The sequence below is a fragment of the Phalangium opilio genome, unplaced genomic scaffold (genome assembly GCF_054372755.1).
Source record: "Phalangium opilio isolate 3A_F unplaced genomic scaffold, DU_Popi_V2 ptg000209l_1, whole genome shotgun sequence".
In the NCBI taxonomy this organism is placed as follows: domain Eukaryota; kingdom Metazoa; phylum Arthropoda; class Arachnida; order Opiliones; family Phalangiidae; genus Phalangium; species Phalangium opilio.
In genome coordinates this window covers 17,143,011-17,158,612 of record NW_028324217.1, presented here as the reverse complement: position 1 = coordinate 17,158,612, position 15,602 = coordinate 17,143,011, and the positions used below count along the sequence as shown (strand labels likewise).

General features: G+C 37.0%; 1 protein-coding gene across 1 annotated transcript; it reads right to left on the bottom strand.

Moving 5' to 3' along the window:
- Positions 1 to 1,322: 1,322 nt before the first annotated feature.
- Positions 1,323 to 2,627, bottom strand: LOC149620932 (uncharacterized). Its single transcript, XM_089854643.1, has one exon. The coding sequence runs from the start codon at positions 2,625 to 2,627 to the stop codon at positions 1,323 to 1,325; it is 1,305 nt and encodes a 434-aa protein (XP_089710769.1).
- Between the last annotated feature and the right edge of the window lie 12,975 nt (positions 2,628 to 15,602).

Genomic DNA, 15,602 nt, shown 5'->3' with positions numbered 1-15,602 from the left:
CTTGAATATTGGATTCGATACCCAAAATCTTTTCCTCTCTATAAAGCATAAAACCTTGGTTTCGTTCACGCTTTGTCATCGCATGGTTTTCAGCTATATTATCCGGCAAATCTGACAGTCCAACATCATTGCCCCAACCTTCTTTCGGAGTTACGCGTCCTTGAAGTCTAAGTAGGCCTTCACAGCAAATTTTATTTATTATTAAATACTTCTGGGTGTACAATTTCAACGTGGTTACAATCTTACCTTCTTTAGACATATTTGGATTGAGCGTCATTACTTCAATACAAGCTTGACAAAGCCATTCATCCTCTAGGAAGCTTAGCGCGTCTTCTTCTTGGATGGTACCATTCCATACAAGAACCGCATTGTATCATACTGTCTGTTGTTCCTTTTGGCTGTTTACATAAGCAAAAGAGCCTTCTTGATGATTCTTCAGAAAAACTCGACGGACCAGGTTTTTTTTGGGTCTCACTGATTCCTCCGTTTTTCTTTTCGACATTTTTCACTTGAAAACCACTTTTCAGAGTTGTCAAAATATTAGTAACTGGACTCTTTCATCAAGAACGTCAGAGAAAACGAACGAGTCTGATTTCTATGAAGTTTTAAACTTTGTTTTTAGTTTCGAAATACCGCGCCCTCTATTACACGAGTTCGGCATATATTTTTCAAAATTTTACGGCGGCGCTTTCGGTACGGAGTCTCTACTAGGGACTAAGGTAGCTAAAAATATATTGCCTCATACAAATGATGCTACTTCAAGAGACACCCAGTCGAGAACGTAGGGGGTCGAAAGCCCCCCTCCTTACCGCGAAATACCTTCCACACATGGATAACTTGGGAGCCCTGGACCTACCTCGCCAGGTGCACTCCTGGCTGGCCCAGCTCGCATGCTGACGCCTCGCAACGCGGGCTTTGTTACATCGCTTTAACCAGTTTCCTTTGCCCCAGTGTCCCCTCTGTCTGGACTTGGACACTTTCTGCCCAGTCAGGGCGGCCCCACGCTCTGACTTCCTGGGAAACCTTCGGCACCTCAACCTCCAACGGATGGTCGGCTATGGCCTACGAGCCTCCCACTTTGTGAATTTAAAAACTAGTCCAACTATAATTAATGAAGTGGTTTTCGACCTCTAAACCTCTCTTTTTTCCAGGGGTGCTTGGTACCCCCGCCTAAGACCCCCGTACTATTCCCAAATTAAATATATTCCATAAAAAAGACACCCAGTAGACAGTTTGTAAAATTTTAAACATAGATATTTCAAATAAAATTAGAAGCAAAGATATCAATTAAAAAGCCATTTATTTTTCATAAGTACACCCCATCAGTCTAGCTTCGTTACTAAAGTTCCGGTAAAGTTTGATAAATAACAACAAACTATATAGATTTTCTCTAGCATTGGTGACAAGGTCAAGGGAATACGTCCCTTTAAAATCTTGAATTCCTTGACTCTCCCAATAGCCCTTTCAACGTGAATTCGTGCCACGGCAACACTACGGCTCTCAGAAAGTTGAGATGAAGTAAACTGATCCTGTTGTTTCAGAAACTCGGGAATGATTAGTGTAACATTTTTAGAAGCTAGTTCTTTAGCCACATCAAAACCGCGGTCTGCCATTACAGCGTCGCCTTCATCCAGCATGTCTAAAATACCACAATGCATAAATAGCTTCTTGTCAGAAGTTCTTCCTGCGTAGAGATTGGAACAGAAAGTTATGTGACCAGAGGGGGCCATTCCAATGAGCGCCTTCGCTGTATTAGCATGTTTATAAGCGCTAAATGATTCTCTTTGTGCTTCAGATGCTGAAGGCTTTTCTAGTTCGAATTCTGTACAATCGACGATAAGTCTCAATCCAGGATATTTTTCTGTCATTTTCTTAGTTGCCAGCTCATTTGTTCTTTCCAGCGATGGCCATACGGGTAAATGAGGAGCACACTCGAAAAGGAACAAAATCCACGTATTTACGATTTTAGAAACATAACCTTGCGATAGATTATACAAATAGGCTAAATATTGCTCTGGGGTTCCTTGTCTCAGGCGGTTAAGTGTCATGAATAATTCCTCCATTGGATTTAGTTTCCTTGGTGGTCCAGGTTTCACAACTTGAAGGAACTCTTTATCTGAAGTTTCAGTCATTTGGGATGATTCTTGTCCCACATAATTAAGTTTAGTACATTCGGGTAGCAGGAGCTGATAGAACGCCCAAAAAACTTCGTACGAAGGAAATCCAGTGAAATATTTGATAGCTTTATCGTCATTTACGAACTTCGTTAATGTAAACTTTTCTTTACTCCGAAGTGTAAGTAGTTCAATTTCTTTTCTTATAAGTTCAACTTTACGTGGTGTATTTTGAGTATTTGAGGATTTCAATGATATCCCACTGCTTGCTTGAGAGTGAGACGATGATGACGAGGGTAAATCAGATTGGCTCTGTTCCTCTACAAAAGCTACTAATGGATCTTCGGGATTCAGGTCTGCTGGATGAATAGGTACTACGTTAAGCTCCTCTGGATTAACATGCAATGCTCCCATTTCTTCCATTAGTTCGATTCTCTCTTTTGGGCTCATTTGAGAAAAAGCACCTTTCGGAAGCGTTTGGCTGGTGTTAGATTCAATTATTTCATCAGTCATTTCATCAGTCACTTTCGTGTTTTGAAATATGGAAGGTATTGCAAATGGTTTAAGATGCTTGCGGCGTAATGCTCCAGTGGGTAAATAGTCGCTTTTTAAAAAGTGTTTGGAGCATAGAAGTGAGATTTTCAGATCAGGTGGCTTATTTCCTATTGCCGTTATTATGGCATAAAACCATTTTCGTTTCAGCTCCTTATCTTTCGGCAAAGTATGATAAGTAAGCGACGGGTTGTTTCGACAATTTTCTATAATGCAAGATCCTTTTCCCATGTCTAAAAATGTAAACAAATACGTTGTTGTAAAATTTTCATAATCAGAATACTTATATACTTTAATTTTATAATTAAAATCATTTACTGAAAGATTATTTTCAATTTTAACCAAAGCAGCACGCCAAGGCTTAGCGAGTTGCACTACATTAAAAGCTCCAAAAACGCCATAAAATAAGTTCTTACCTTTAGGTGAGTGTTGAATATCGTCGATAAAGAAGTTTGGAGCCCGATTTAGTCCTATTTTATTATTTAATTCAAATAATAATGCTGAAATTAACTTCAACGAGCTTCAAACCGGGCTAATTTTTGGTCAGTTTCCCGAGAGTGCCCGTCAATGACGTCACCAGATTTTTAGCGACATCTGGTTGGCTCGTCGATTACAGTAGTTCTCAAAGTCGCCACTAGCCTAGTGGCGCTGATCAGGAATAAGGCTAATTGAAATTAGGGTAAAATAGTATTTCCCAGAAAAGCCTTCAAACTTCATATAAGCCCTTACTAGTAAGTGACGCAAAATCTTTGTTTATGGCGATATTTTTAATATTAATAAAATGTTTCGGATGTCATCTCGGACATATTTCAGAATAGCTCCTGGTAGCAGGTCACTTTTGTTTGTACCATTTTATGAAAAATGGGATGAAAAAAATTATGGTGCAAAACGTTTTCGGCGCAAATGATTATTTAAAAAGTTACAAGAGTTTAAAACTTTGGCTTACGAGAATGCTTAGGGCTCCGTGTTGCCTGCTACTACTGTGCCAACTGTTGCACCTCGGACTTGGAGGCGGTAATATTTTAGTACTGGAGTGGTATTAAGATAAGAAAAGAATGCGTGTGGCACGTCTGCGGGGTGGGAAATAAGGATTTTTTAAACTGGACATTAGGCCAGCGATCCCCCTGACCTTGACGTGCCCTGGTCATTGTCATGGACCAGTTTATTTTTTCCAGGTCAAGGGAGGGGGGGGGGGGTCGCTGGACCAGTGTCCAGTTTTAAAAATATCCTTACTTCCCACCCTGCTGATGCCTATCCCAACATCTCATGGCCAACTTAGATAATCTTCTTTCGGCGGTACAAGGCCTGCCAGCTTCACCCGCGCCCCATGTTAAAAAACGACTAGCAAAAAATCGCCCCTAGTTCCGACTTTCGCCGTTGGGTGCGCTACCAACCCAGTTTTCCTCGTAATTCTATAGAGCTATATCAGTTGAAGGGGGGAAACTTAACAGTTGGACCTGCCAATAAACGGAGCTGGGTTTCACCCTCCCTCCGTGCGGGCCATGAAGAACTCTATGCTAAATATCCCGCACAATATGACGCCTAGGCGCGGACTAGCGAAACCCCGCCTCAAAATCTCTCCTTTACCCCCCGAATTGAAATAGCTCTATAAGAAAAAAATTCGGAAGTGGTCTCGTCTTTAAAGCATTTTTAATATATTTACCCATTTTTTTCGTGGTCAAATTTTAATTTATATTTTGTGACCTATTTCATAATTTTCAGTTCGTTACTTGGCGAATAATCAACATTCAAGGTAATGTTAATCCATCTATTAATTCATGTGACTTTGTATTTTCCACTTTTCTTTGTTCTTATCTTAATTGTTGTTAAATCGTTAGTTTCATTAGAACTTAATACGATGAAACGAATACTGAGGTTAAAAGGTCTGGTTTAATAATTACACAAAAACGAAGTTCATAAGGCTTGTGAATCACGAAAGTGGAGGATAAGAACAGTTGCATGAACATTTGTACACTCTAAGAAATGGAAGTGTTAAAAAGGTGTTAAAACGGTGTAAACATCGTAAAAACACCCAAAAGGGTGTTTTATTACCTTGAGTTTTTAGAGGCCAATTTAAAGTGTAAATTCGGTGTAAAATAACACTATTGAAACACCGTTCGAAATTAAACATGAAAAATTATAATACTGCGGGTTTCTTAAATAAGGTCTTTCATTTATTTTTCATAAATGTTTTAAAGTCAATACAAACAGTAAAAAATTATTGAAAAACGTACTTGTTAAACCTTTTTTTAAAGATGATATTCATGAAAGAAAACAATTTTATCCTTTAAATAAAGTACAGGAAAAATAGGTTTTAACCCTGAACAAATTGAAACAAAGCTGAAAATTTCAGATCTTATAGATTTTTGGGCGCTCTTTAACGTGGTGTGGTCTCCCACACTCTCCCATTGGAGGAATTTCCGCCATATTGGAAAATGGCGGACAAAATCGAGAGAACGTTTAATAACTCCGGTTCTACTTAACCGATGAACACGTAATTAGGCTTCAATTGTAGATCGCATTCAAACACATAATTCACCTCTTAAGATATTTTGTCCTACAACTAACCGGAAGTTCCCAATCTGACCCTGAAGATTAGCCTCATATAAAAAAATGGGGATTTATAGCATTTATGGTTTCTATTTTCAGAATAAGTTTCAAAAATTAAACATATAGTTTCTATTACTGACAAATTTTGTTTTTTTATCTGACAAGAGCTATAATGTATAGTACGGGAGAGGGTAAAACAGCCTTTTTACCATCATAAAACTTAATGTTTTAATATATACCATTGTTCGCCCACACTTGTCAATACGGCTAAAGTTGAGTTAAATCGTGTGAAACAAAGTTGACATAACCAAGTGTATACTTTAAATGAAGATTATGGAATTGAGCTTTTGAATTAGCTTCTCTTCCACCAACAAGTGCGGCAGCAAAGCAACATTCAAATAGAGTTTATCACCAAGTTCAAACGTGGCTTGGAAGCAGCCTAAATGCTAGAGAATGGGGTTGGGGACAGGTAGGATCGGAACTCAAACCAATCGTTACCACTCTACAACCTGCTCCAGCTGAGCTTCTGCATATGATCCCTCGTAAATGCAAGGAAGTCTGTGATTTGAAATGTGAATGCTGCAAAACTGGTCCAGTCTGTTCTTCAATTTGTAGACAATGCAAGGGAGTATCTTGTTCAAATGAACATAGAGATTTTGAGGCTCAACCTCAAGTAGAGGACTATGATTAAACTTAAGCTTAACCAATATTGATAAATATACTAATATACAAGTTCGTAAAGAAAAATAAACCTCTCCGATACGAGACGCAATTAATAATATCAGAAGTATATAATACTTCTCTTCGAGAGAAGTGTACCACAAAGCTGGGTAAGTGTAACATCACTCTTCCCAACATCGGAACATTTAGAGCAAGGTTACTAAAACGAATCACATACGCGATAAATAGTTCCCTCATCATTACTTTATTAGCATTTAATTATTTGGCAAGACGCACTTGTGCATTTTTGTCCCACGTCAAGACGAGGTTTGTGGGGTGATTGCTGGGGATTTAGTGCAAAACAATTATAGAATTCACCTTACGGTGCGATGCCCATTTGTAGTTTGATCAGTGGGAAAGCAAACTAAAAGGGTGAGCCTGGGAAGAATGACGTTACATAACTAAAGCATTAAGAGGACACAGAGTGTCATCCTTCTTCTATTATCCCCTTCTGATAATTTTAAGAAAATATAATTGATATTAATTACTTTAGTCGTCAGTAGTTTAACGTAATTCTACTGAAGTCGTTTTAAGAAACATAATTCCTAAAATAATTTTAAAAATAGCTATTGTTGACGTTTGAATTCTAGCGTATGCCTCTTTAACAATTTTTGGAAATTTAGGGTATATAAGGCGATTGATTCACAATAAATGATAAGAAATCCGCAATTGCATGAACCTTTGGTTGAAGCCCTGCAACTGGGAACTGGAGGTTTCTCGTAACCCTAGCCGATCGCCACGCACTTCTTGATCCTAACGTTGGGAGTAGAAGCAAAACGTTTGCTCCGAATTGCCAACTGCGGACGCGGTGACCGACACACAGACAGACTGACACCCCCCGCACACACGTCCAGTATAATACCTTTCCGTGACGTCATCGTCACTTAAAGATGTAAAAATATAGTGGGAATAATATATTTTAGGTTTAAAACCGTCTTTGCCTTTATTTCGCTTGAAACCGTTTCGAAATACTCAAATATTAAATTTGCCTTACCTTTCCGGCTAGATTGTGAACTTCCGGTTAGTTGTAGGACAACATATCTTAAGATGAATTTATGTGTTTGAAAGTAATCTACAATTGAAGCCTAATAACTTGTTAATCGTGTTAGTAGAACCAGAGTTATTAAACTTTTTCTCGATTTTGGAAATGTATTCTGAATATAGAAACCCTAAAATGCTTTAAATTCCCATTTTTATATGAGGCTAATCTTCAGAGTCAGATTGTGAACTTCCGGTTAGTTCTAGGACAAAATATCTTAAGAGGTGAATTATGTGTTTGAAGGTGATCTACAATTGAAGCCTAATTACGTGTTAATCGGTTAAGTAGAACCGGTGTTATAAAACTTTTTCTCGATTTTGTCCGCCATTTTCCAATATGGCGGAAATTCCTCCAATGGGAGAGTGTGGGAGACCACACCACGTTAAAGAGCGCCCAAAAATCTATAAAATCTGAAATTTTCAGCTTTGTTTCAATTTGTTCAGGGTTCCCTCTATTTTTGGGCTAAAATGACTGTACTACTTCATAAAACTATGCTAAACGTGTTAGGCGACACTCTTACAGGTGTTAAGCGATACTCTTAAAAAACGAGACTAGGTTAGATACTGGCCTCACAGTAGGGCCAGCTTGAGAATCCAAAGTGGGGCACTTGCTTTTGTGACATGCTTAATCATTATTTTGAGAAAAATTAGAGTACTAAATGGATTTGTTTTTGTAAAATCTGTAGTGCAAATTAGATTAAACGCGTTTCTGGTGCTCGAAAAACTCTTAGTGAAAAGAGATTATTAAATTTAACAAGAACGTCTATATCTACTGCTTGAATATTATAGCCTCCAAAACTAATTTAATACCCTCTGCATTTGTACGAATTGAAAACTTTCTGCCTTTTTCAGAAGTTCATAAACCCGTAAAAATAAAAATGACTTTATGTGCAACAACCCTCGCTTAAAGAGGTATAGTTCTGCATGTGAGAACTTTCCTCCCTATAGGTGATGAAGTTCTCTCAAGATGGAACCCTGCTATGAATATAGCATTGATTGCTAATAATACTGCGGAATGGCGGATAATCAAAATTTAATTAAACAGGAAAACCATACTCGATATTTGAGTTATGCCTCATGAGTGGTCGAAATGTAGCTACTATAGTGTTTTTACGTCATTGGTTTTGCTCTTAAGTCTATGGGAAAAGTACTAGAATTTCTACTACTATCCTACCCAAAAATCTCCCACTCTTAAAGGTGTTACGCGAAACTCTTAAAGGTGTGAAGCGACACTCTTAAAGGTGTGAAGCGACACTCTGAAAGGTGCTATGCCGCACCCTTTAAGGAGTTGCACAACACTAATATGAGAGTAAAAGTTCACTTTCAGTGCGATATAAGAGTTAAAAAGGTGTTAAACTGCACCTCTGTTGCACAATTTTATACTTATCTTTGCCACCAATTGCTCAAATAAGTGTTATTAAACCCTTTCAGGGGTGTAAATGTACACCTGTAACGGTGTCAAATTTGGACCCATATAAAGTACTTATAAAGGTGTTAAATCACACTCCAATTTCTTAGAGTGTAGGGAGCTGTAATATGATCCACTTCTGGAAGAAGCTATCGGCGGGCGGGTAAAAATTAATTGAAATACGTCACAGGCACCACCTGACAACAACATACAAAGACTCCACATAGAGTGGGACTGGACACCTAGTCCTTGTTTTTCACGAGATTGCAGCGCAAATTCCATGAAGTGCTAGTTTTCGAAATAAAACGAATTAAGCTTCTTTGAACCACGCCTCTCCTCTGACGTATTTCAAATAATTTTTACCCACCCACCGATGCTTTCTTTACAGTCCCTTTAACCTGGTCTCGTTAATTGCAACTCGGTCATTCTAATTGAAATTAATTAAAAACATGTTTTTTAAGGTACAAAAAAGTTTTCATTGTTTAGTTTATATACAGAATCATCAGAATGCAAGCTTAACCCAATAAACGTATGATAAAATATACGTGACAATATGAACAAACAGTAATATTCAGCCATTAAACCTCTATACGTGATACACCTACTAAGTACTGAAAAAGCAAGAGCATGAATTCAACGGTAAAGCTTAAAGCTAGATTCCCACTTGACCGAAAAAAACCGGCGGAAACCACACAGCCGACGGTAGAAATTTTAACTTACGCCGGTGTCCGGCGGTAGACCGTTCAAACTACGACTGAATTTTTAGTTTGGCGGTAGATATTTTTGGGTCACGTGACAGATTTGAGTTTTTTCCTCAATATCTCTTTCACACTCTGAATTGGTATCTTTGTCCCCTTGTCGCTTAGATCGTACAAGAAGGGATATTTTCTAACCTTCACAGTAAAGTCTTCCTTATTGACATCTAATCTGTTTGCTTTCATTATTTTCATTTTTGTTTCTTGGTTGCATGTTTCCGATAACGATAAGCCTTGGTTAACCACAAAAAAATGGCGGCTATCAATCTATCTCGCGTATGCGTGCGCTCTTAAAATTTATGACGTAGTCAGTGGGGTAATTTCATTGGCTGAGACACCGGCGTAACGCCGAACACGACCGAAAAAATAGAACACAACTTACGCCCGGCCGAACGGAAATTCCGTCGGGCCCGGCGTAAAGATTTTTCGGTCGAAGCCCTTTCTGCCGGGTTTCCGTCGTGTTTTCCGTCGAGTGGGAATCTAGCTTTAGGAAATAGCTGAGAGCGGCAGGCCCGAGACTTAAGCCATGCTTTCACAAATACCTAAGAAAGTCCATCGATGATTGGCCGAAATTAACAAAAAAATCGAGCCTGCCCCTCTTGAATTCAATATAGAAGGTCACCTTTTCAATTTTGAAAATTCAATCTCCAATTTTCTACATCGATGTAATCAATATTCAATAAAGCTCAATAATTATCTGCGAGATTTTGTTAAATTATGTTAGTTTGCTTTTAATTTTAAACTAAAATCTGATTCAATTATTCCAGTTATCATGAAGGCTCAGTGTAAGTTAAAGCCAAATTAACAGAATTAAACTCAATTAAGGACGTTCATTCAAGTCATCAAAGTATTTTGTTTCAGTCCTGAACACTGATATTATCGAAAGTACCAAAATAGCTGTTCGCGACGGTAAACGTAAACTTAATAACAACCGAGAGTAAAATATCAAACTGAGTATTTATTTAAAAACAGCGTCAAACGAATTAACTATACATTATTACATCATAACAATAACTGCCTATTCGTAATACATTTCGGTTTCATTATACAGTATAGTTGGTTTAAAAAAATTGTTGGTCGGTAAAAAAATGGGTTTGTTCAATTTATGTCTACACTTAAATCGGCTTAAAAAACCTTGTTTAAAAATTAGTAGTTTTTTCTAGTTAAGCTCCCAAACAATAGCTCTCCCACAATAGACCGATAAAAAAAATTCGCCTGCAACTTGTTTTTCCCTCAGTAGTACTGGATTTTGGAATTAAAGTCAGTTCGGTTCGGTTCATATTATTCTGGATTCTACTTGAAATCCTTCATTGCTCTTAGTTGTCGTCTGCTTAGAGTTCTTGTTGTTATCAACAACGCAGTTAAGGCTTAGTACTTTTTCTATTGCTATTTTAGTTGTTAATTATTTTTTTCAAAATAGAAGCTTAGCCTCGGACGCGCTGGCCTCCAGCTCTACTCGACTAACGAGTATAATATAATATTACGAGAAAAGTGGTGACCTGTCTGCTTTATTCAGAAAAATACATAAAACCTTATTTCCCTGCATGATCGGAAAACGTTATTTTTGACGGCCATCTAGTCATTGCATTATTAGTATAAAACGCTCTACTAAGTTGACCACATATTCCGACCAATCATGATAGACCACACTTTTGAGCCTCTCGAGGCGGTGTGTATTGCAGTAAAAACAACTAGTAGGCGAATATTTTTATCGGCCTATTAAGCACCAAGTGTGAAAAATAAGAAGAAACAATTTAAGAATAGAAATTTTTATTATTGAGAAATTATAAGAGCATATTAAGCTATAAACACCTAGACGAAATTATTTCTTCTTGAATATTTAAAAATTTGAAATTTTGTGACTTCCTTGGCTTAATCAGTTAAGGAGGGAGGAAAAAGTGGGCGTGGCACCCTCCTCCACCCAGTACAAATTTTCCCTTAAGACACATAATACTTGTGATTCCATGCGTCAATGTTAATTTTATTTGATTAAACCTTTGATCACCAGCTTTTGCAGGACCTGTCTGCGCACTTATTTCATCCCAATACCAAATTTAATGTTGAAATCATAATCTTCAGTCCAATGTGATTAAACAATAGTAACTGTTCAAAGTATTTTCCTGTGGATGCAGGATGGACCTTTCTTAAATAAACAGAAACCAAAACTTTAAAAAAGCAAAGAAAAACCGGGAAAAACCATGCACAACTTTGAAGTATTAAAAAAACATTCTGTGAATATATATACTTTAAACTATTACCATGCCCTTGTGTAACTTTCTCTACTTTACAGATGGCCATTATAATCATTTTACCCGATAGATGATGCTTCTAACTTATAATACTCTACTGGTCCCCAACAACCATTTTTTGCCCAAGTCCGTTTACCGGGATACCCGGAACAGTTTGGACGCACCCCTACCCCCGGATACCCGACAAACAATATATGTTTTCTCGAACCCGATTCGAAATCCAATAATCACTACCCGCACACCTCTATAAAGTAAATATTTGATATTTTGAGAATAACTTAGATCATTTGTATCATTTCCTAAATCCTTTTAGTCATATAGTTTCTTCATTATTAATGTGTCTTTGTTTGTCATTGACTTTATGATAACAATTAAAATAAAGGTTTTGTTTTTATTCTGTACAATATTTTAATTCACTTAGCTATATCTAACGTTTTATAACGTAAAAACCAAAATGTTTGCATTTAAATTAATCTTGGTATTTAAAGAAATATGAAATAGCAATTAGCTACATTACGAGTTTACATAGCGCTTTAGTCCCCCTTGTTTTATTAGTGTGTAATATACGCTTCCGCAAGAACCACTGATAATAATGATAGTTGGAATAAATGAGTAATAAAAACTCAAGGTTAACCATTTTAAAATACCAAGAACATCGCGTTTGTTGCTTATAATATTAAATAGTTAAAAATTTAGGGGAAGGATTCAGTATTTTTAATTTAGAAAATTAAAAACAAGATCCAAAAATTCTCAAGGGAAGTTGTAAACTTCGGCTTCTTATGTATAAGAACTGATCACCATGATATACAGTAACATTTATCAAGTAAAATATGAAAACTGTTATTGCTTTGTAGAGATAGCTGCTGAAATAAAACTGACTTTTGAGTCAAACCAAGAAGTGATGTATAGTTTATTAGGGAGAAGGTATAAATTCGCCACATTTCCAGCTTTATCTCCAGTCCAAAGTAGCCTGTCCGGAGTTTCCGAGTTAATCCCCGCCGCCTCTAAAGTACAACCAGCATCTCATTGGTTCTTGAAAACTCACGTCAACACGACGCGAATGACGAAAATTACGTATTTTCCGACTGAGGAGAGGCGAAATAGCCCGTGGCCTCCTTTTACGTTCCCCCTTGTATTTTGAAAGTGGGACAGGGACTATCGCGCGCGAATACTTAGGCATCTTATACCTTCTCCCTAATAAACTAGATATCACTTCTTGGTCAAACTAAAGAGGTTTTATGGCTATGAGCAATGTGACTTGGGTTTGTTATGAAAATATTCCGTAAACCCCTTTTTACCTCTCCGAGTGTTAAAACTCCATTTGAACATTATATTTAAGCCTACTCTATTAATTATTTTAATTTTAACTCTGTAAAGTTTTGTTTAAATTTGAGAATTTTGTATAATATTCATTGCGCGCATATTTAGCTATTTGTCAATTTTACCATCATAGTGTATTTTTCCCCTTTATCATTCCTTTTTTGTTGTTGTTGTTATTGTAAATTTGTGGAAAAATAAGATGTTTTGAAAGGTTAGAAAAGAAAAAAAGAAAGCGGCCCACGCCCTCTAGCTCAAAAAAATATCATGACGGTCAAGAAAATTCCCCAAAACTAGAAAAACAGATAGTACGTCATTGATAGGCATAATAGTAAACAGAAAATGTAAAAAGTAGTGCTTAAAATTATGAACTGTTTCTTCTTTTATGACATCTGATTACGATATCTTTCCCGCAAAATCGTCAACAGTTCATTGAATGTCGTATTTACTTTCAGTTATTAAATCTGATCCGATATGGTGATAATTTTCATCCGACCTAGCGCTATCTGAACAATTTCTAATCTTATATCTGTTCAGATATCTTTATAATTTTACAGATATCCGCGTTTAACTTTATACACTGATTATATATACAACCATTCCAGTACACATGAAAACCTTCAATTATCTAGTCAAGACAGAAATACAGAGATTCATGTAATTTTAGAAGCGGGAATAGAGAACAGGGTACTTTTTGCGTGCGTCAAAGTCCACGACACCCTTCCTTGAGATGGAGGGGGGGGGGGTATGAAAGAAGAGGCTGGTCATTGTGGCGGAGGTAAAAAGCAGCGATGTATTTTTGGCCGTCACCGTCAGCAACGTCATCAAAATGTAGTTTAAGTGAGCCTGTTAGATAATTTAAAATTTTCGTTACGAATTGAAGGGATTGGATCTATGAGTCGCACTGATGTAAATACTAACCGTTCTTCATTCCTGCTAATAAAATTACACGGATCCCTGGTCAAGACTAGTCACTGTGTTTTGATAAATCATAGCCCCCCCTCTGGCGCGATAAGTTCTTTCTATCTTTATTCAATAGGTGGAACAAATTACAATGGCAACCATTGTTGTGATTTTGAATAAATTGGTGCCACACAAATAATTGCCCGCTTCTAAGGACAAGTATTACCTCGTACCTAGGGATGTGAAATTAACATATATTTTAAAAACGGTAATTTACTCCGTAAATTACTGATTCAAATTTTGCGAAATCAAAATTACAGTTCATCACCAAATTTGTTAATTTCAATTTTACGTGCTTACAGTAAATTAAATTTCAACAACGTTGAATTGTGAGAACTAGTGCTTTAAACCGAACACAGTTATCTGATTTGTGATCCGAACAGATCAAATATGTTTGCTTGATTTCAGCTATCAGATAAACAGTTGAGGACCGTTTTCTGTTCAGATCAGATGCATTTTTCATATACACATTCGGATCAAATCATATCTGAGATAAAAACCAGATTGTAGACATTTGAAACAGATATCTGTGGCATCGGTAGTAGTTTCGGATTAATACCTTTTAAGAATTTATACGTTTCAAATGTATTTATAACGCATATACTTAAAAAAATCCAGGCAAATTGGATGTTTGTTGTAGGTAGGATGCCGAGGGAAGCCGTTCAGTTTATTTTCCCAAACAATTGACTTGGTAGAGATGTGAGTCAGTAATTTAACGTCCGTAAACTACCGGTGGTAATTTACCAAATTTTCGTAATTTTATAATGGTAAGAATTATTAAACATTTTTGAAATTTTTGTGTCCTGGGAGTGAAACCAAGTGTACTATCCTTCCTGAGACTAAAACAATGTCCTCTCTTACTTCGGAGTCCCGTTTTCCACTGTACCCCTTTCGTTCATGCGGCTGTTCTAGCTTAAAATAGTGATTCATTGTTAGTCACTGAAGTGGTGTTTACTTGAAAGCCGGACCAAGTAGTCACACGCACAAGCTAGTGCTCTTTTATTTGGGTCAAGGGCTCATTACGCGTTAAAAGTTCATTTTATATTTAAATGATCAACTATTACTGTATTTACTTAAAAAGGGAGTTGCCAGGCGCCAGCCAGAACTACAAATCGTTAGTTAAAGATCGGATTAGAAAGACCACGGCTGCCGCAAAATCATGTAAAAAACTTTATATAGTTCTCACAATTCAACGTTGTTGAAATTTAATTTACTGTAAGCACGTAAAATTGAAATTAACAAATTTGGTGATGAACTGTAATTTTGATTTCACAAAATTTGAATCAGTAATTTACGGAGTAAATTACCGTTTTTAAAATATATGTTAATTTCACATCCCTAGGTACGAGGTAATACTTGTCCTTAGAAGCGGGCAATTATTTGTGTGGCACCAATTTATTCAAAATCACAACAATGGTTGCCATTGTAATTTGTTCCACCTATTGAATAAAGATAGAAAGAACTTATCGCGCCAGAGGGGGGCTATGATTTATCAAAACACAGTGACTAGTCTTGACCAGGGATCCGTGTAATTTTATTAGCAGGAATGAAGAACGGTTAGTATTTACTTCAGTGCGACTCATAGATCCAATCCCTTCAATTCGTAACGAAAATTTTAAATTATCTAACAGGCTCACTTAAACTACATTTTGATGACGTTGCTGACGGTGACGGCCAAAAATACATCGCTGCTTTTTACCTCCGCCACAATGACCAGCCTCTTCTTTCATACCCCCCCCCATCTCAAGGAAGGGTGTCGTGGACTTTGACGCACGCAAAAAGTACCCTGTTCTCTATTCCCGCTTCTAAAATTACATGAATCTCTGTATTTCTGTCTTGACTAGATAATTGAAGGTTTTCATGTGTACTGGAATGGTTGTATATATAATCAGTGTATAAAGTTAAACGCGGATATCTGTAAAATTATAAAGATATC